Here is a 22,908-nt window from a genome sequence, read left to right on the forward strand (position 1 = left end):
GACCTGTATGAGAAATTTTACACTGCTCTGCTGTTGAATTCCTCCCCTCAGAAACAAACTGTACACTGAGATGGAGTGGATGTGGTTTATAAAGGGAGAACATGGAGCTGAAGATTAATAAAAATTCACTGATGTTGGCATTTGGTTTCCTTCATTTTGGTCACACCATATGAATATTTGTCGATTTAGCTTTTTGATCATAGCTAAGTGAGTATAATAAGTGAAGATTCTACTTTGTTCATTGTTATTTCCAGTGCTGCGACACAAAAGATCAAAATTATTCGTTTAGTTGTTTCATGGGGTTTTATTGAGCAGTGTGAACAGCTTCAATAATCATTACTTTTTATAAGAAAAAGTAGGTGGTGCCACGTCTGCCAGGCGATGCCCAGCTCAGTGGAGGCTGATCCCAGGATGTTACCAACCAACACAGGAGAACATGAAAAAAAAAAAAAAAGGACAAAGGGTCAGTGGAACGAGGAAAAAAAAGAAAACCAAAAGCTGGAAGGAAGAAATAGGCGAGCAGAGTCAAGAGTCTCTTGGTGGAGCGGCTGTTTCCTCTGCAAGCCCATCAGCCGGCTTCGATTGCACGCGAATGGTCACGAGAGAAACGCGAAGGTCGTCCCTCTTTACTTCTGTGCGGGGATCATGCTGTCGATGGCCTCTCCCTTCTCCAGCTTCTTCTCCATCTCCACCATCAGCTTGACACCATCAACCACCATCTGGACCTGGGCCACCTCGGAGGAGCCCAGACGGTCGGCGTTGGAGATGTCGAACACACCACCCACGGAGGCGGTGTCCACACCACCTGAAGAGGATAAGGGGATGACAGATTACAGGTTACGCCTCTCACCTCCCAGGGTCTCAGTAGAGGTCTAAATGGACCTGCCAGGCTGATTCTGATACAGGAAATGTTATTGTCTGCCATGACAGAAAATTGTCTCAGATGTGGCCTCTAGGCCTACATACAGTGCAAAAACCAAACTCGGACAGTAAAGGTGCTATAGTTTATAGGGCTGCACAATATATCTTTTTATTTTCTTTTTTTTATCATCATCGCGATATCATCTGGCGGAATACAAACATCGCGAAAGGCTGCGACGTATCGCAACGGACACAAGAACTGATCAGAACACTGCACGTTAAAATGGAACTGTCATTTCTTTTTAGCAGTGTCTTATGTTCAATATAATGATCAATTTCTTCTTCTTCTTCAAAAAAGAAATGTTTTAAATGATTTCCTTTTATTTTGTTTTAAATCCAACAAGCAATGTGTTGTATTTTAGCAGAATACTCAAAGTAGCAGAACTGAGTACATTTCAAGATCAGTTTATTTATCGCAAGTGATATCGTTATCGCGCTATTTAACAATGCTATCGCATATGGCACATTGTCCTCGTGCAGCCCTTAATAGCTTATAAAAAATAAAAAAAATTAACACAGTATGAAAAAAATACAATGTATGAGTGCAAAGTGACAGTGCTTGTGTGGGTGTGTGGGTCATTACTTTATATTCAAGATGTTGAGGAGTGTTTGTACGTGTTTTTCTTGGCTAGAGGGTCTTTATAGTGGCTTATAAGACTTATGCAGGGGGTGAGTGGACTCTAAAGAGTGGGTCTCTTTGTACTGTACCTGTGCCACGCTTCTGCAGACGCAGCCTGGTGAGGATCTCGTCGAACTTGGGGTGTGTGCTCAGCTTGGGCAGCTTGACGTGGACGCCACCACGCAGGCCGGTACCCAGGTTGGAGGGGCAGGTCAGGATGTAGCCCAGATGCTCGTTCCACATGAAGCCGTGGTTGTGCTTCTTGAAGATCTCCTCAATCTGGGAGATAGGAAATATAAAAGTCAGGAGGAACATCCAGCTGTGATCCACACTGCTTTCATTCTTTGACTTGTTTTGACCAGCGGTGGAAGAAGTATTCAGAAAAAAATACTCTGTTACAAGTAAAAGTCCTGCATTGAAAATGTTACTTAAGTAAAAGTATGTAAGTATCATCAAGGAAATGTACTTAAAAGTAAAAAATACTCAATGCAGAACTCTCCTCCCATTATAGAAAGTGTAAAGGATCCAACCAGTTGTGTGTTTAATGGTCTCATCATCTCAGCTGGACTTGTAGGCCGTTATATTGTTGGCTAGTTTACTTTCTAAATACAGAACTTGAGTAAATGTACTTAGTTACATTCCACCACTGGTTTTGACCTGGTTTTATTTATGTGTACCTTCTGCAGTCCGACGCAGAAGCGCCTGAAGACCTCCCTCATGTTGCCACCCTGCTGCATGGAGATGACACGCAGGTGATCCTCCTCGTTGACCCAGACCAGGAAGGTCTTGCTGTCGTTGTGCCTGGACGGAGATAGATGCAAGGGATCAGCATACAGTAAGACACACAGGTGATGCAGAAGCATAATGAGAGTCTCTCTTTTTTCCCCCAGTATTTTATTTTATTTTATGCATTGGAGAGTGCCCAGATTAAGCCCCATATGAGTTTTTTTTTTTTTTAGCATCTCTCCATCACATCTTTTATTGATTATGTGTATATTCATCTGTAGTATTTGTATATGTGTAAACCAATAAACTAAACTAAACTTGTGACGAGGTGTTTTCACTTATCGGTCACACTCACCAGATGCCTCTGCCGTCGGGCCAGTCGCGGGCCATGCCAGCGCAGGTCAGCAGGGGAGAGACAGGCTTGTCAAACAGGAAGTGATCATTGATCAGCTGCTCCTGCTCGGCATCAGTCATGGACTTCAGGGGGTAGTACTTTCCCTTGAACTCGCCATCCAGGCTGGTCAGAGCTGGAGAGACACACGTACAGTACATTTAGGAGACTGAATATTCTTCTGCCGTTGATCTCAACAAGAAATAGTGAGGGGTGGGAGCTATAGTTGAGTTTCATCTGTCACTTAGCATCCCCTGTTACTGCTTTAGCATCACATGAGCAAGCACAACCACCCTAACCCTTTACTTGTTGGGTCACACTTTCCTTTTCTTGTGAACATTGTTTGGGAAAACCCTACCCAAACCTAACCCCTTTTTTAAAGTAATATAATTCCCGCTGACCATCCTGTCCACCATCCTTAAATATCTTTTTAAACACTTTTATCCTTTTGAATTTTTTTTTAACCTTTTATTTATTTAGGGAAGGTTCACTGAGAGGCAGCCTCTCTTTTGCAGGAACACCCTGATCACATTCACACAGTTCCACATTCATACCTGGAAGCTGCCCAGTACAACCACAGTCTGATCTGCTGGCCACTGAGCAGCTCCACTGGAGCGGTTGGGGTTAAGGGGCCTTGCTCAAGGGCACCTCAGTGGTGGTAATGAGGGAGGGGACAAGCGCTGCTCTTTCACTTTCCCCACCCAGATTTGATCCTGTCGGTCTGGGGATTGAACCGACGACCTCCCGGTCACAAGCTCGCTTCTCTAATCTTTAGGCCACCACTGCCCCTTTAAAAGAGCCACGGATGGTCCCCTTGTGCTCGTGCCCCTCATAGCTCCCATTACGGATGCTAGGTTTTAACCCTAACCCTAACCCTAACCCTTTGCATACTTCTATGACCTCAAACCAATTATAACTTACCCTCAACAGACAGCTTCTCAATGCCTCTGCGCTCCCCACGGCTGCTGTGTGGGGGCAGGGTGAATCCCTTGATGCTGCGGCCAGTACGGACACGGCTGGACAGAACGTAGGCGGGGTCCAGGTCGTCACCACCCTAATGACAAAATAATAAAGTCTGATTACAAAGTGAAACAGAGGCCAGAAATGCAGGGCACTCTGCATCTTCATGTTCCTATTTGTCTCGCTGAAGGTGTGCAAATCAGTGAAATGACTCAGTGTAGTGTTTGGTTTGAAACACCAGTCTAAACTTAACCCTAACCCTACAGTAAGTAAGTTTTTCTCTCGTGTAAGGTCTTTACTTAATGAACCATAGCGCTCTCTGGGCTACTGCACCTTCAGGTTCTCGAAGTTCAGGTCGGTCTTGTGCTTGTCGGTGGCCTTGTATCCATTATGACGGTCCGAGATGATGGGGTCAAGCAGATCCTTGAAGACCTCGTAGGACTCCTCATCACCAGCAACGCAGCCAACAGTCATAATGAAGGGGTGACCTGAATTCAGGGGGCAGAGAGGAAAGAGACGAGCTTATGAGTATTTCATTTGGTGATTTTATTCACTGGTTAAACTAAGAAATGTGCAGTTTTGTTTCAGTATAGACTTACAGTATGTGTCTGAATGATTTTATGCTGCATAAAAGGGATCTTTGTCTAAATGTAGGTGTGTCTCTCTTGGCTCACCGGGGTTGTCGACTCCAGTCTGGATGACATCATCCAGGGTGAAGCCATTGGGTGTCTGCTTGTCCCTCAACTTGCCATACAGCTCCTTGGTCAGGACCTTGGCCATATGGTTGTTGTGCTTGGACAGATCGGGGTACTCCTCCTCAACTTTGTAGTTGAGTTTGAAGTTGTTGTGGGTGTTACCGAAAGGCATGATTGCTTTCTAACACTGCAAAGAGAGGGAAGCACAAGGATGAGGATGAATTTAAACAGAGGCTCTGGATAATCAAAAACCAGTTCCTCCTAATCTAATCCTAGTCTGCGAAGGTGATCTGAATATCCACGAAACATTTCAGCATTTGGAGACATGGGATATTCTGCAAGACAGCTGGAGAGTGGGGTCGGCAGAGGAATCCTGGTAACAATTGTCACTCAATTCTCGACTGCTCAAATGTCCAGTTAAAATAGAGTCGGGGGAGGAGCGCGTCGGCTGGATATTTTTAGCATTGGCACATCTGACTTTATAACCTTTTCTTCCAAATGTCCTCAGCACATATGCATACAAGTAGTATTTTAATTATCTGGACACATGCACCACCGCGGTTCTCCAATTTACATTTTGACACATGAATACGCATGGAGAAGTCTTTGCTGGCCATGTTTTACATACCTATGCCCTTTGAAAAACACTCTGCACCTTCTTTGTATCACACTTGTATCACCACTCACCCTGCAGGTTCAAACACTTAGTGCAAGTTGTCACTATGCTGACAGAAATCTGTCCCTTCAGGAACCCTCCCCCATGATCCCCCAGGATCTATTTACTTGTAATCATCTGTACATGTTACCTTTTTATAATTTGTTTCATCTTACCCTGATAGGCCTATCACATGAATGCAATGACGCACTTCTGACGTCACATAAAATGCAGCTGCAGTGTGGCATTTTGGTAATAAGCCAAATATGAAAGTAGCGTTTTTGATGCATTTTGCTAAGAACTTTTTTTAAGGTCCATCTTAAAAAGTTGACTCTTAAATTGCTAAATCAATCAGTGGACATCCAGTGTCTCCAGGCAGTCTCTTACATGCCTGAAAACGATGAAGCACCTGTCCACATAAATCAGCGCTCAAACGAGAGAACCATTTGCAGAGCGCATAAATATATGTTGTGACACAAGTTCACGCAACAGCATTGCAGCTACCGCTATGCTAAAACATCATGTTCATGCAGGTTTGTTTGTTTTTTCCATTTAATAACATCACTGAGAATAATCTGACAAAATTCAGTGACCTCTGATACCCAATAGGTCTCTTTTCCCCCCCCAGAATGCATCATATAGATTCAAACATCCCAGAATTGTTGTGCATTTATCCTTTGATTTCATCACAGACTTTGAGTCCAAAGGCCAGAAAAAAAGGCAGCCAAAAAGAGTTATTCTCTCCAGTTCTAAATGTTTGAAAGGTTCTCTGAATCCGCACGTCTCCAAATATCTGCTCCTCCTTCTTTAACTCCACAAAACTAATAATCTCTGGTATATTTCTTTACCTTCACAGCAGACAAGAAACAGAGGTAACAGTCCTTGGGATCAGATCCTGTTCACCGTAGACAAAATAGGGGTCACCCAACTTTGGAGGTCTTTCTCCCTGTTTATATACCGGGCAGACACTCAGCCATTGGCTGTCCATTTTAGTGCCTGCGGCACCCTCATTGGCCAGATCCTCTGTACTGATACTCTGAACAGTTTATGAAAGGGGACGCATTTACATCTCAGTCATCTAAGATGGGTAGAGCAGCTGTACCCTCAACCCCCCCTCACCCACTCCTGGCCCATACATAGCACCAGACGGTGGGAGTATTGGAGAGGGGAGGAGGGGTCACGAGGGTGGGGGGAGGTAGTTGGAGGTAGTTGACGCAACTGAAAAAAGCTGAGCTTCACTTTTGCCACGCATGTGGAGTTGGGAGATCAGGGCCCCCAGTGTGAGGCGTAAAGGTTGGACAGAGTTAGTATTCTTTCACTTATCAAATGGCTGCCATGTTGAAATGCTGTCCAAAGAAACAGATATGGCGACTATGTTAATTCAAGAGGTTTACATGATAGATACCTCCTTGGTGATGAGTAATGGTCCGTTTTGCACCATTGAAAGTATGGCTATGCCGTATTCAACAACAGGGGAATGGCAGGGGAAATTGTGTCATGAGGAGGAAGATTATTTTAGTAAACTGTTGACCAGTGGTGGAAGAAGTATTCAGATTCAGTGAAAGTACTAATACCACACTGTAGAAATACTCTGTCACAAGCAAAAGTCCTGCGTTGAAAGTGTTAGTAAAAGTATGTAAGTATCATCAGGAAAATGTACTTAAAGTATTACAAGTAAATATTACTCAATGCAGAAAACTCCTCCCATTGTAGAAACTGTAAACGATCCAAACAGTTCTATCAATCAACTAAGCGTTTAATCGGTCCATCCTTTCAGTTAAATTTAATATAAAATGTTGTATTTTATAAACTACATGTATTCTGTGTGCAAATCTTAACGTGTAAAGTAACTAGTAACTAAAGCTGTAACAGATGAATGTAGTGGAGTAAAAAGTCCAATATTTCTCTCTGAAATGTAGCCGAGTAGAAAGTGACATGAAAAGAAAAGACTAGTACAAGTAGCTCAACATTTGGACTCAAGTACAGTACTGGAGTAAATGTACTTAGTTACATTCCACCACTGTTATTAACATACATTAATCAAGGTTATGCAAAAAAAAAAATGGGTGACAACAACAACAACAACAACAACAACAACAACAACAACAATATCCACGTGTACTGAGGAAGTTAATCAGCTGATTGATAGGCGATAGCGGAGGTAAGGTCTGTGTCGAGGCCAATACATTTTGAAAGGGCAATGAACCAATGGGGAAACCCCAACACTCGCGTCACCACACTCACTCCGACCATTGCTGGAACTTCATCCCTCAGTGACCGAGCGACAGAGTTTACCATCCATAACGCTGGCCATAAACAGCCTCCACTCTGAGTGGTTTCTTCCTGAGAGCGGAGGAGAAAAGAAACCGATCAAACCAAGCCAAGCAGAGAGGGGACGCAGAGGTCGCCGCGGTTGTCCTTTTTAGGACAAAACCAAAATGGAATTTGCTGTCAAATAGACATTTCTTAATGACTGGTATTTGAAATTAGTACAGCTTTTTTTTAACATAGAGTCAACAAGAGTGAAAAAATAAAAATACTTTTTGCAGTATACAATAGTATTGGACAGCATTAGATTGTGCAGATATTGTTGCCATGTTCATCCATTCTATGTTGACCCCCAGTGGCCTGCAGAAGAATCTACCTCGAAACAGCCATGACTCCGTCCCGCTCTAATTGATATAATTATCAGACATCCAATCTATGACGGGAATACTGACTGTCAGATGGAACGTTGAGGATGAAAGAGGATGCCATCTTTGACATTAGCTTCATTTGCCTTCCCTTCTAATCTCTCAAATATCTCACACTATTTTACCAACGCTTATGCCCCGCATCTGCTTCATGCATTACTTCAATACAGTTTATAGAACATAGAACTGCAGTATTGTCAGGGTTTTTTTTTTTTTAGGCCAATGGCAATGGCTTCAGCAGGCCTATATTTGAAATTACAGTTAGTTGATAAACGTCCAAAATGCATATTCTTCATCATTCAGACTAACTTTCTACTTATATAAGATACTAACTCAAATGTGTATGGTTACGATACTACCTATTGGCCCTGTCATGGTCTTGGAGTTTTTCTCTAGTGCAGGTGTCTCCAAGGGCCCTTTAGCTTCAACCTAAAATGTAGAAAATGTAGTTGCTTACATGTAACAGTATCTGTGAATGGCTACCATAGTGGCTACCTTTAGTAAGTCTGTCATCACTGTTGTGTAAATTAAATTGCGTTGATATATAAGTTGCATATTAAACTGGGCAGGATGGATTAAAATGGATGGATGGATATTTATATATTACTTATATGTCATGTTTTAAAGGACAAATCCAGCCCACAATGAACCTAGGGGTTAATAACACGTGTACCGAGTCAACCGTTCTCTGGGATATGTTTTCATGCTAATTGAATATGACCAGTTTTATCGCAAACCGCAAATTAGCTTATAACGCTAGTCGTCCGGGCACGGGTAAAGTAAAAAGAAATCGCTATTTCTATACCACTAACAAGGCTGAAAATAGCCCCACACTTCCACGGTACCGTTCACGTATACATGCGTTTGTCGTTCGACTGGTCGTGACTGTTTTCCCAAGATGGCGCCCGCATGTATACGTGAACGGTACTGTCTTTATAAATTATCTTTTTAATAAACTGTCTGTACACTTACAAAGTTCTCAATACTTCTGTTTACATGTAGGGACTTTCATTATGCTACCGTGGAAGTGTGGCGATATTTTGAGCCTAGTTAGTGGTGTAGAAATAGAAGATTTCTTTTTACTTTACCTGTGCCCCGACGACTAGCGTTATAAGCTAATTAGCGGTTTGTGATAAAACTGGTCACATTCGATTAGCATGAAAACATATCCCAGAGAACGGTTGATTTGGTACAAATGTGTTATTAACCCCTAGGTTCATTTTGCGCCTGATTTCTCCTTTAATCTTAAACATACATGTGGAGGGCACAGTGAATCCTTAAGCTTACATGTAACAGTATCTGTGAATGGCTACCATAGTGGCTACCTTTGGTAAATCTGTCATCACTGTTTTTATTTTTTTAACAAATATGCCAATTTATCTTTGCTAATTATATTTTGGATTCATGTTAATGTATATTTTTTGATTTTAATTTATAAAAAAAATACTTTCAAAAGATGATCAAACAATAATTTGGGCGGCCCTCCTGCAGTTAGTCTTATAGTAGGACCCCTAGGAGGTCACAGACCCCCTGTTGAAGACCTCTGTTGAAGTCTGTTGCCTGTTTTATTTTTATATTTAATGTCACTCTTCTTATGTGTCATGTCCTGGTAGCCCATGTCTTGTTTTCATGCCTGTTTACCGCCATGCTTGTGTTCATGAGGTTTAGTTTAAGTTTCTCCGGCAATCTCTCCAACTGCACGTCATCTCCTTGTCAGATTAGTTTGTATTTAAGTCATGGTTTTGCATTTGCTATACAAAACCTGTAATACCGGTCTGCGGTGTCCCGCGTTTGGATTCTCCTGATCCACTCAGCCGTGACAGGCCATATAATATTACACTCAGAACAGCCTTCTCAGAGAAGGTAACAGGGCTCTTTGACCCAGGTTGGTTCCACAGCGATTCATAAATGTTCTAGCAAGCTACACCACCCCCACATTTTACAGGAACACAGTTGGTTCTGCAGCCAAAGTAAAAGTTACTCATCAAATCCAAATCTACACTGGAGGGAAAGTTGGTGCTAACACTACTGGTGTTCAGTGGAAAAATTGTTGAGGTACTTCTACTTAACTTTTCATGCCACTTTCTACTTTTACTCTACATTTCAGAGATAAATATTGTACTTTTTACTCCACTACATTCATCTGTTACAGCTTTAGTTACAAGTTACTTTACACATTAAGATTTTTACACACAAAACACCTGTAGTTTATAAAATCTGATGTAAATTAGCCAACAATATAACGGCTACAAGTCCAGCTGAGATGATGAGACCATTAAACACACAACTGGTTGGATCCTTTACTCTTTCTACAATGGGAGGAGAGTTCTGCATCAAGTACTTACTTTCAATACTTTAAGTACATTTTCTTGATGATACTTACATACTTTTACTTAAGTGACATTTTCAATGCAGGACTTTTACTTGTAATAGAGTCTTTTTACAGTGTGGTATTAGTACTTTTACTTAAGTAAAAAAGAAAAAAAAATGCTGGTGTTGTCATACAGTAAAATAAATGCTGACGTACTAAAGGTGTAGTAACAATTCAAATGGGGGTCCATAGGAGTTTTATCACAGGCACTGTTCCAGGAAGGGGGGGCATCCCAACAAACAGCTGTGACTGTGGGATGTCCCAGCCCTCTACGACTAGCAGCTGACTGGATTACACCTGCTTCTTCCAATCCTCAGTATCATTACCACCCCTGCACCTAGAACACTCCCTCCCAAATAGCCAACCCAACCCTGCCACATACTTCAAGCCTACACTTCAGACCTTATGCCGGCACGCATATATGTTCTCTAGCTATACTCCTGTTGTATTTTGTATTTATCTCTTTCCTCTTCTTCTGCTTTTGGTGCCACCAGTGTTGAGAGTTGTAGGAGTGTAGAGCCAACTGGTCACGGTGCCTTGGCCCTGAATTAATAACCCTATCTCTTGTTACACAGCTGTCTGCTGCCTGTCCGGTCACCAAATTAGACTCTGTGCAGGTTTCTACTATAACTCCATGCACCAATCTGTCACCTTTTCCTCATGTAGCCCACAACACTAGTTTTGTCTTATGGGCATATTATTGTAGCACACTGTAGGTGGCTGGAGTTTGAGACACTGTAGTTACATTTCTGGTATATGTGTAGGTAAGACTCACAATAAGTTTGGCTTATTTTTTTGTGATACATTTTTATTTTTATTTTTTTAATATTTTGAACATACAGAATATACAAACACAATTGAACAAGAATAACAACCCTCTCCCACCCCCCACCCTCTGCGGTATCAAGGAAAGAAAAATAAATAACAAAAAACAGGGATCAGGAATCACACCTTGCCTAGTCGCTTTCCTCTAATTCTTGTGATGCTGAGGTCATTAGGATTTTTCCATAGGTCTATAGTAAATGACTTGGCTTTGGTAATCCTTGCTGTAGAGAGCTCAAGCATAACTATGTCCAGAAAAATTGGGGAGGTGGGGAGCCAGCGCTGAGCTGTCATTTTCTTGGTTGCGGTTGAGCCGGCTAGCCAAACTTTCTTCCGTCTCCCAAGTAGGTGTAATTTAGAGTCATCATCAAGTAAAAAAAACAATGTTGTCAGTAGGAATTTGACATCCTATCACATCAGATATTATTGATGTTGTTTTATTCAAAAACTCATGTAAGTTTGGCAAACTTTAACCTCCAGAAGGAAGTAGTAGCACCTGCACATGAGACACCAGATAGAGCTGCTAAGTGCTGACATTCTAGCCAGAGCAATTGAATTAATGCCAGTCTAGAACAGTTATGCAACAGGGCAGTGACATGATATTGTGCCTTCAGCTCATGTTGGCCAGGAAGCTTCACAAGCTTCACAAAAAGCTGAAACCTCTATCAGGCCACTGAAATATCCGCTCATTACAGCATGGGACCCTCTCCAACTGAAGGCAGGGATAAAATGGTGGGTGATGGAATATTCTAAACTGTGTGAAAAATAGTTTTGGGGATTGTTATCAGGAATAATTTGGTAACAGCGTGTAGAGTGTTGAACTTCAACAATTTCTGTCTTCTTATCCCACAGAGTGTTGTCGGGGGAAGTGGGCATTAGTTCATAGCTTTGCAGAACATTTCGGAACATATGAAGTTTGACCCTTGGAAAGGAATCTACACCAACTGCACTGACCTGTGTCAGAATAGCACGGTGTCAAGCTGCAGCTGTGTCCAGTGCCACACTCTGAGTGTTAGGTCAGGTTAGGCACATTATGTCACATTGGTCAGAAATTGGGGAAAGGTATCATTTCAACATCTCTGCCACAAGTAGTGAGACTTGTCAGCAGTTCCTTCACATGAAACCGAGATGGTGATCTTGAAACATGGCTGGAAAAGTAACATTATGTGCTTGGCAACCAAATACAATGACATAGCAAGCGTCTATAAATAACACCTTTATGGCAGACTATATTTAAAGCTTCTCTCCAACATTAAATTCAACACCTGTCACCTGTGGAGAACTAGCCTGGAGATGCAGATCATGCACACAACATAACATTTAAAGCAATATATTGGTTCCTAAAGGAATACTTCAAAACCACAGGTGACTAATTGATAAACAAATGATCATTTTGAGGGTGAAGTAGTCCTTTAAAGATTAATTTTCGAGATGTATTTGTGTTTCAGTTCAAGTAAAAAGAATACACTTTATCTATAGACTGCCTAAAGCCTAAAAACAACTTTGTTATAATAGTTTTGAATAATGATTATGCAGATTTAAAGGCTGGATATTATTACTTTCTTTTCAGGCCTGGGGTGGTTTACTTGTTGCAGTCCTATTGGACTGTTGGTGGCTGGTATTCCTCCATTGAAATTGAAACCGTCAGGGTCATGTGTACGTAGTGTGGTCAGGGGGAGGCTATAATTATACCAGGCATGCTGGTCCATCTGCACCCTGTCAAACAGGAGCCCCCGCCCACCCAGGACCCAGATTCAATTTCATCGAGTCAGTTCCATCTCTCTCCTAGCTTTCGCTGCACAAAAGTGGTGCCCATTTACTAAACTTTGCAAAACATGTTATGAAATTAAGCTGCATGTGTCACCAATGTTGTGGTCAGTGCAGCGCTGTTGTGCTGCAACTAATTCATTCAGATTCAGAGGTCGAATGAGCAAGAACACCAGGAAAACTAAATTTGATACTATTTTATTTTACACAAAATTTGAAAAACTAATAATTTGTACTGTGAATATACATTTTAAACCTTTGCCTCAAATGAAAAACACTGGTAAACTCTATTCTATAAAGAAAACAGTGGTTCAAGTGAGATTAGAGATGTGGCATTTGTCCACAAGAGAGTCATGCAGGTGCTGTTGCTATGTAAATAGGTATGGCCATTCCAATAGGATTAACTGGACCCACACACATGAACACAATGTGCTCTAGTTGGAGAATGTTCATTTAAGCATACCAAATCTGTGTCAGTGCATCTGAATGAATTTGGGCCGGCATTCCAGAGGCTTGGGATGGAGTACGGTATGTGACCATATGGATCATTGCACATGCTGTACTATGCGATGTAACATGCATCTACACCTGGCTCAGTGCCACAACCCTGGGGGAAAAATATGTCCATTATGTAGTTTCACCTTTAAAGGTCGGTCCTCAGTTTGTGTTACAAAAGGTTGCTTTCACATTTATTCATTATTTTATTGTCTACGCGACTGATTCTGCGTTGAATGGATGGATTCTTAAAGTGATAATCAGGTTGGCACTTTTAATTTGTCCTTAACATTTAAAGGTGGTATTCCAGCAATTACTTTTAGTTTTGCACTTCCATAAAGTTGGGGGACTTGTGGGGGACAGAATTTTTCTTTTCTTTTTTAAATGGTCAAAATCAAAGCAGCAGAGGCCGAGATATCCCGGCTCCTGAATATTAGTCAAACTTAAAAAACGCTGAATTCCACAATTCCCATAATGCAACTCAAAAGCAGCTTTCATTAGAGTGGTTTACACACAGTTAATGAGAAAAAGGCCATTGGTACAAATACATCTTTTTAATAAACTGTGACTAACTGTACATGTCGAGTCGTTAGCAACTGAGGTAAGCTAACAAGCTTGTTAACTGACAGTTCGCAAGCTGGGAGGGCTTCATTTTCCCTCTTCATTAACTTTTTGAATTGAGCGAAATGGTGTGTAAAGGTGAACAAAATGCTAGCAGGGAGTAAACAGAACAGTAGAGAAAAAACAGAGAATGACCAGGAGCTTATTTTCACTAGTCTGGATCAAGCACGTTTCCAGGATAAAGCCATCTAGCCTATATGCCAGGATGTCAGGCTTCAAATCCCTTCGCTAAGGGAAACAACAACAAACTTCAAACTAGAAAGCTAAACGCTGAAAATGGAAAGTTTTGAAGAAAATTTGGATGGTCCAACAAGGCAGCCCTGCTTGGTTCTTTCAGGGAATGATTGCAAAGATTTACAAAGAATATGTTTAGGGCATTTCCTCTCTAACTGGGACGATTTGGGACCGATTGGTGGGATTGCTGTGGACGAAGTACACCCGGAGATACACTGGTAAGACATAATGAGGTTTAAACATGTATCAGCTAATTTAAATAGCTCACCTTACTGTATTGTGTCAACAGTTAACTTCATTTAATATTGGATGTGTCGATTTCTTTTGCAGGGTGCAAATGTTCCACCTAAACAAGTTCCTTCCTGAGACTGTTTAGCAGAGCCACCGTCGCTGAGTCCAGAGGTTAGCGTCAGCCAAGATGATTGTGATTGGTTTAGAGAAATGCAAACAACCCAGAGCGTTTCTTTCTCCTATCCCAGAATTTATGTGTGGAGGAGCCAGACCTTACTCCACAGCGCTGTGGCGATTCTTTACCAAGTTTAGCGCTAGTTAGCGGTTAGCTTGCCAGCTACAGTAATTGTCTGGCCATTTGAGTACGTAGCTTACATGTCACCTTATAGAACCAACTATTACATCCAGAACTAAAGAAGATATACAACTGCTTTCACAGGCTGTGTAGTACTTCCCATTATGAGTAAACTGACCTTCATGTGTAAAATCGGTGACGTGCCCCTCTAACCAGGGTTAAAGCAGTAGGTATTAGACGGGATTGTTCTTCATCCACAAACAGAGCTAATGTTGCTGCTTTAATCAATTAACATTCTCGTGAATTATCAGGGAGCCAGAGTTCAAGATGAATTAATTTTCATTGTACAACACAGTGTTGCACAACGATGCTATGCTGTATGCTATATAAGAAAACCAAACTATTTTTATGGTGGACTGTGGAGGATGAGTGTCCCAGCCTGAGGAGAGAAGCTGCTCTGCAGTCTGCTGGTACAGCAGCATAGTCAGCAGGCTGTTGCCAACACTGTCCTCTAACACAGGGTATCTTCAACAGGGGGTCCTCATAGTCAATGCAGGGGGGCCTCCAAATTATTGTTCACTAACATGAATCCAAAATATTATTAGCAAATATAAATCCCAACTGCTAACTGGCCTATAGGTAAGGTAGTCACTAAGGTAGCCATCCACAGACAGTGTTCATCCTAAGGGTTCACTGTGACTCATGTATGTATTAAAACATGATTTAAAAAACCACGCCAACAATTATATTTATATTATAATTATTACAATTATTTAGCTATTTGAATAGCTTAGTATTCTATGCACTAAAAAGGTATGTGTAAAGGCTTTAGGCCACCCTACACAAGGGTGTGATGACAGGTGTATGACTTTAAAGGACATATCCAGGTGGGGATGTTATCACAGCCTACACGTCTCACTAGAGACAAGGCAAGTTTGATTGTATAGCACTTTTCAGCAAGAAGGCAACTCAAAGTGCTTTACATAAGTCATAGAGCATAAAAACAAGCTACAAGAGAGTAAGACAGTTAAAGCTATTTTTAATGATCTGATTTAGTAAAGGCAGTGGGTCTTCGGCCTTAATTTAAAAGAACTGAGAGTTGCAGCGGACCTGTAGTTTTCTGGGAGTTTGTTCTAAGTATGTGGGGCATAAAAACTGAACGCTGCTTCCCCCTGTTTAGTTCTGACTCTGGGGACTGAAAGCAGACATATCTCAGACCACCTGAGAGGTCTGGGTGGGTCATAGTGTAGCATCAGATCAGAAATGTATTTTGGCCCTAAATTGTTCAGTGCTTTATAAACCAACAGCAGTATTTTGAAATCAATTCTCTGAGAGAAAGGAAGCCAGTGTAAAGACTTCAGAACTGGAGTGATGTGATCCACTTTCTTGGTCTTAGTGAGTACTCGAGCAGCAGCGTTCTGAATCAGATGCAGCTGTCTAATTGATTTTGTAGGGAGACCTGTAAAGACACCGTCACAGTAGTCGCGTCTACTGAAGATAAAAGCATGGACTTTGAGTTTTCCCAAATCCCTGCTGAGACATAAGTCCTTTAACCCCTGATATATATTATTTTAAAGGTGATAATAGGCTGACTTTGTAATTGCAGTTGTTGAAATTCAGGTCTGAAGTCCACGACTACACCAAGATTTCTGGCTTTGTCCGTTGTTTTTAACATTGCCGACTGACCGAATCCTTCCTCTTTGGCTCCAAAAACAACCACCTTAGTTTTGCTTTCATTTAATTGTAGAAAATTCGGGCACATCCAATCGTTGATTTGTTCAAAGCACTTACTCATTGCTTGTATTGGACCATAATCCACTGGTGATATGGTTATGTAAATGTGTGTGTCATCCACATAATTATGGGAATTTATTTTGTTGTTTTCCATAATCTGAGCCAATGGAAGCAGTTATTTTAAGTTATTTTCTTACCCAAGCAATGGTGTTACTATGTTTTTATCAAATACAAAATTGGTTAGTCTTCATGCAGGCTACTTGAAATACAACTCCTCTGAACTGTATTTGAATGACTTTGAGTTATAAAGACATTACAAATGGACTCTGCTACCACCACTGAGCCTGAGTTAGACTGTACAGGGTTTATTAAAGGTCCCATGGCAAGACAAATTCACTTTCTGAGGTTTTTTAACAATAATTTGAGTTCCCCCAGCCTGCCTATGGTCCCCCAGTGGCTAGAAATGGTGATAGGTGTAAACCGAGCCCTGGGTTACCTCCCCTTCTCTGCTCTGCCCGCCCAGAGAATTTGGCCCTCCCATGAGAGAGAGACATCACGGCTCGGCTTTCAAACAAGCAAAGTGGCAGTTGGTCAAGCCACACCCCCACACCTCCACCTTGCCCCCCCTCTCCTCCTCAATAGCTACAGACACAGAAATGGCACATACTAAGGAAAGCTCATTGTGGGACTGGCTCTAGTGACTATAATTCTGCACCAAGGCTGAATTTCGGGAAAGAGACTTCAGCTACAGTATTAGGGGACCACTAAGATCTATATTAAAGAGACTTCAGATACAGTATTAGGGGACCACTAAGGTCTATATAAAAGAGACTTCAGATACAGTATTAGGGGACCACTAAGGTCTATATTAAAGAGACTTCAGATACAGTATTAGGGGACCACTAAGGCCTATATTAAAGAGACTTCAGATACAGTATTAGGGGACCACTAAGGTCTATATAAAAGAGACTTCAGATACAGTATTAGGGGACCACTAAGGCCTATATTAAAGAGACTTCAGATACAGTATTAGGGGACCACTAAGGCCTATATTAAAGAGACTTCAGATACAGTATTAGGGGACCACTAAGGTCTATATAAAAGAGACTTCAGATACAGTATTAGAGGACCACTAAGGTCTATATAAAAGAGACTTCAGATACAGTATTAGGGGACCACTAAGGTCTATATTAAAGAGACTTCAGATACAGTATTAGGGGACCACTAAGGCCTATATTAAAGAGACTTCAGATACAGTATTAGGGGACCACTAAGGTCTATATAAAAGAGACTTCAGATACAGTATTAGGGGACCACTAAGGCCTATATTAAAGAGACTTCAGATACAGTATTAGGGGACCACTAAGGCCTATATTAAAGAGACTTCAGATACAGTATTAGGGGACCACTAAGGTCTATATAAAAGAGACTTCAGATACAGTATTAGAGGACCACTAAGGTCTATATAAAAGAGACTTCAGATACAGTATTAGGGGACCACTAAGGTCTATATTAAAGAGACTTCAGATACAGTATTAGGGGACCACTAAGGTCTATATAAAAGCATCCAAAGAGCAGCATGTGATGGGACCTTTAAAACGTCATCAACACCTTATGATGTCTTACTGTATTAATACCTGTCCATATTTTATTTTTATTTTATTTTATTACATTTATATAGCGCTTTATCATAGACACTCAAAGCGCTCTTGGGGGGAGGGGGGGGGGACTGCTCTCTAACACCACTAATGTGTAGCACCCACCTGGGTGATGCACGGCAGCCATACAACGCCTTACGACGCCAGACGCCAGAATGCTCACCACACATCAGCTAGTTAGGGAGGGGGAGGGGAACATGCTTTTAGTGGTGGGGGAAACCGGAGAACCCAGAGAAAACCCACGCAGACACGGGGAGAACATGCAAACTCCACACAGAAAGGCCTGGATTCGAACCCAGAACCTTCTTGCTGTGAGGCCTTCTTGCTGTTAGACACATGTCTAACAATTGGAACTGCGATCGTATTACTGAATGTCTGTTACATAATCTTACAGTATGTTTGGTAGCAGAGCCTATGGCCTCAGTCAAAGAACAAACAATATCTGCAAAGCTTTGGCATTACATTTAATGTATTACTCCCCCACAGGGTTGTACTTAGAGTATGTGTGAATTTGGAACCACAATACTATGCGGTGTGTTGCACTGCAGCTGTTCACTCTTCAGGCCCAGTGTCTGCTGCCCCCTGTTTTGCTTCTCTGGCTCTCTGCCAACCATAACCCCCACTGGCTCTGGGCCCTTCTTATGCCTTCGGCAGTTGGGGGGAAAATCACACCCACCTGGTGCCCCCAAAAAAATGCTGCTAAAATCCACAAGGTGGAGACATTTGTAAAGTATTTGCCGTGTATGTTGTTGCTGCCCTTCACTGTCATCTGTGCTGCACTAAAAGGTTGCTGTAGATGTGGTTATTTATGAGACACCGCATTTCCAACTCAACAATCAAATCGATGCGGATCACAAACATACAATACTGCCACGATACAGAATGTACTGTCCTCAGACAGACAAAGCATCGCCAGGTAATGATACAGCTGAAGGAGGCTGTCCAACAACTTTACAATCCTGAAAGAGAACTATTACTCACTGAATAAGACAGGACTCACTGAAAACAAGGGCTGGATTTTCTACAGATATAATAATAAACAGATAGATGTCTAAAACGTACATATTTAGCAAAAGAAGGCAATTTGTACGCTCAGTGAGGCAAGGTGGCATTTCATTGGTTCGTTCCAAGCGGACCACGAGGCACTGATTGGTGGGCGTTTTTACAGGATTACAGATTGAGTATCAGAAAGTACTGGAGTTTATGCACCAATCCGATACCACATAATTTAGCCCCGAAGAAAATCTACTTTAAACTTTTATTTATGTTATTTTTCCAGAATGACTCACTGTCAAATTAGTAATAAAAGAAAGTTCTATGGCGTTCATTGTTTGTTCATGTTTCACAAAGAGTTTAACCTGAGCCAGACCGTATGTTAGATGGTAATTGCATATGCATAGGAAATATCGTCACACAAGATGTTTTTACGTATGTCCAGCCTGATAGCTGCATTAAGATTGTATTGCCATGTAAGGTAAAATAAGATGGTAAAACACACCTCACTGTGTTAGGGGGGTTGAACCCCATGAAAATGTACATATAAATAGTGATGCTCTGCCAACGAATGCGCCTTTTTGCTCTTAGCCCTTGCCTTTTGACTCGTGGCTCGTGGCTCTCTTGACCTGAACCCTTGCTGTAGGGACATCCTGTGTCTTAAGAGCATTTTCGAATTTAGTTCATTTTTCCATTTATTCATTTTTTTGCTTATTTGTTTTTTCTTGTTAACTTTTTGCTTCAAATAAAATAAAACCACCTATGTTTATCTTGAGCAAGGGGACCCAAAGGGGACCCTTTTTTTTTTAACTTCTTTTTTTTCTAGCTCCTCTTTAACCGCTTGTGGTTTGCAGCAACCCCGGGGACCGATTTGACAAGCGGGCCTTTGATCCTCCAGCTGAGCAGAAGCTTCTGTGACCAAGGCAGAAGTGGCCGTCTGAGTGTGAGTAATCAATTGGAATTGTTTGGTTGTAAAGATCTCCTGTGTGCTGTGTATTCCACATACGGGGGACATCTAGGTTGTCAATCAAAAGCCTGTTGTCTCGTCATCAGGTTTCCACCGAGCGAGGAGTGTGTGTGTCTCTCTAAAAATAATCTAAACCATAGGGAAGTATCTGAACTAACTCCTTTGAAATTATATTTCTGATAATATAATATTTAGAATTTATAATATAATATTTATAATATTTGAACCTATAATGTTTCAATACCTACAGTAGGCCTATTAAATATAGGGAAGTATCTGAAATAACTCCTTTAATATAGGCTTAACCATCCGCCCCGCTGACAGTATCTGTAACGGCTGTACGGCAGAAGAGGGCATAGAGGGCGAGGGTTATCGAGGGGGAGCAAAGGGGTTGGCTTTAAAAGAAAAAGCGATACTATGCCTCGATAACTGTCACATCGCTCCAACAATCTAGTAACCATGGAGAGATCATATAGGGCCAAAGTGCTCGGGGCAAGCAGACAAGGCTGCCACTACTGACTGATATCTAGTATCTAAGTATATAAGTGACTGATTGTTCAAAGGTGTGTTCTGAACAGTCTGCAACTGAAATAATTAAATACAATTTACACATTGGTTACTTACACTTAAATTGAAATGATACTGTAAAAAATTACATAAAAGATATTTTTAAAAAAGAGTAATGTGCCAATTAATATATGTATTTAATTTTTCTGGCTTCAGATTATGACCAGAAATAAATCAAAATACTTTCTTTTAAAAAAAGGATTTTAATGTATTATTTTTTTTAAATGATAATTAGCCGTTTGTCCAATCACGTTCCATCTCACAGATCGTTCTTCTCCTGCTTTTATACAGTCTCTGTTTTGTGGTCACTTTCATCTAAACTATCCAAACTGTGAAAGATTATCAGAACCAAATATAAAGTTTTGTACTTTTCCTGTAACTTCCACTCAGTTTTTTTATTTTTTGCCTTAGATCAAAAATAAAATGACACATTGAAAGATAAATGGAAGAGTAAAGTAAAGGTTTAACGTATTTTATCAGTTGATTGGTGATAGGTATACTTAAGTATAAAGCTTTAGATTTGTTTTTACACAAACACAATTTGACCATTCTAATTATTTATCTAGCGTTATAATGTTTTGATGTATTCAGTTATGCGTTTGACTCGTCTAATAACCTTTTACTACGATTTAGTCTGTCTATAATCACTTTCATTAGACACCCGTCCTATCTCCAGGACCTTTTATTATTATTGATAAGCAGTGGCGGTTCAGTAATATTAAGCCTCGACCCCCCTCTGGCCTCCCTAACTGTTGCAAATATTTTCATACATTTTGAACCTCATCTTTATCCCCCAAATAGAGGACATTATTCATGTGCAGTGATAAATAGAATGTAGGTTAACACTGAATGAGTATTCTTGTGTTTATTGTTATGTGTGTTTTGTTAGTCTTTTGTAAAACCAAACCAATGGAGGGTTGGTGGTATGCAACACTTGTGCTTAATCTATTTGGTAAACCCTAAAATTGCATGTGGCCCCTACGGAAGAGGATTAGGGCCACTGGTGAAAAATGTATTTGAGTTCTGACTTAATTAAAGTCAGAATTCTGAGATTAAAGTCAGAATTAAAGTCAGAATTAAAGTCCGAATTCTGAGTTTAAAGTCCGAATTCTGAGATTAAAGTCCGAATTAAAGTCAGAATTTTGTTTAGCCTAGATGTATTAATTATTAAAGAAGATATTGGTCCAATCCACTTTGTAATCAGGAAAAGCAGGGCTAGGGTGACAAGAGAGCTAGTTTTCATGTTGGTTGTTGCCTGGAAGCATTCATAGATTTGTTTGGCTGTACTGTACCTATAGTACCTACATTTACATTTCGTTAAACCAAAATATAACTTAAAAGGAATAACATCTGTTCAACTCCTCAAAAACTGGATTTTTTCTAAACTCAAGTGACCACTGTGTTTGAATGCAAATTTGAAAAGTCAGATTCTTGGATGACGTCAAACACTGGAAGTTTATGCAGACGTGTGCTTTCTGAGCTTCTGACTAATCCTTAAAATGTTTGATTTTACACTGAGGCACACCCAGTGACCCTATCAGAAAGATGCATGCTTTGGCTCTGTGAAGCCTACAGTGGAATTACAGTGGCTTCAGTAGGCATGGCGCCGTTCACAGTTGCTCCTTTGTCTTATTTCCCACACAGGATTGAGTAAGGACACCCCTCCACCTGAGCCTGACCTGCCTGAAGTGCCAACTCGTGGTCCTCCACGCTTTCAACCTGAGGGTGAGCGACAGGGGTGATCAGCATTAGAGGCTGCACAATATATCCATTTGTTATCGTCATCGCGATACCAAATGGCGCAATAAGCACATTGCGAAAGACACTCGGATGTAACTGTCATTCTTTTTTAAGTGGTGCCATTTTTATATTCAATCCAATGTTTAATTTATTCAATAAAAGAATGTTGGAAATGATTTCCTTTCATTCATTTGTTGTATTTTAGCAGAATGCTGAAAGCAGCAGAAATGCAGAACTGAGCATAATGTTTTGATGTATTCAGTTATGCGTTTGACTCGTCTAATAACCTTTTACTACGATTTAGTCTGTCTATAATCACTTTCATTAGACACCCGTCCTATCTCCAGGACCTTTTATTATTATTGATAAGCAGTGGCGGTTCAGTAATATTAAGCCTCGACCCCCCTCTGGCCTCCCTAACTGTTGCAAATATTTTCATACATTTTGAACCTCATCTTTATCCCCCAAATAGAGGACATTATTCATGTGCAGTGATAAATAGAATGTAGGTTAACACTGAATGAGTATTCTTGTGTTTATTGTTATGTGTGTTTTGTTAGTCTTTTGTAAAACCAAACCAATGGAGGGTTGGTGGTATGCAACACTTGTGCTTAATCTATTTGGTAAACCCTAAAATTGCATGTGGCCCCTACGGAAGATTATTAGGGCCACTGGTGAAAAATGTATTTGAGTTCTGACTTAATTAAAGTCAGAATTCTGAGATTAAAGTCAGAATTAAAGTCAGAATTAAAG

The 22,908-nt window shown here is 40.9% G+C and overlaps 1 protein-coding gene across 1 annotated transcript; it reads right to left on the reverse strand.

Moving 5' to 3' along the window:
• Window positions 1-284: 284 nt before the first annotated feature.
• On the reverse strand, window positions 285-5,915 carry ckma (creatine kinase, muscle a). The gene is made up of 8 exons (XM_028596503.1): window positions 5,816-5,915; window positions 4,292-4,499; window positions 3,951-4,105; window positions 3,579-3,711; window positions 2,622-2,793; window positions 2,218-2,341; window positions 1,630-1,819; window positions 285-805 (listed from the first exon to the last, which is right to left on the reverse strand). Exons 2-8 carry the CDS (start codon window positions 4,482-4,484, stop codon window positions 627-629), a joined length of 1,146 nt encoding a protein of 381 aa, XP_028452304.1. The 5' UTR covers window positions 4,485-4,499; window positions 5,816-5,915; the 3' UTR covers window positions 285-626.
• Window positions 5,916-22,908: the final 16,993 nt, after the last annotated feature.

The sequence above is a fragment of the Perca flavescens genome, chromosome 13 (assembly GCF_004354835.1).
Source record: "Perca flavescens isolate YP-PL-M2 chromosome 13, PFLA_1.0, whole genome shotgun sequence".
Taxonomy (NCBI): domain Eukaryota; kingdom Metazoa; phylum Chordata; class Actinopteri; order Perciformes; family Percidae; genus Perca; species Perca flavescens.

Bases quoted from the DNA above. Each gene is read 5' to 3' on its own strand.
- ckma (XM_028596503.1), bottom strand. From the start codon at position 4,484: ATGCCTTTCGGTAACACCCACAACAACTTCAAACTCAACTACAAAGTT. The intron at 3,712-3,950 runs GTGCAGTAGCCC...TTTTGTCATTAG, and splicing joins TGAACTTCGAGAACCTGAAG to GGTGGTGACGACCTGGACCC. The intron at 2,794-3,578 runs GTAAGTTATAAT...GTGTCTCTCCAG, and splicing joins TGAGAAGCTGTCTGTTGAGG to CTCTGACCAGCCTGGATGGC.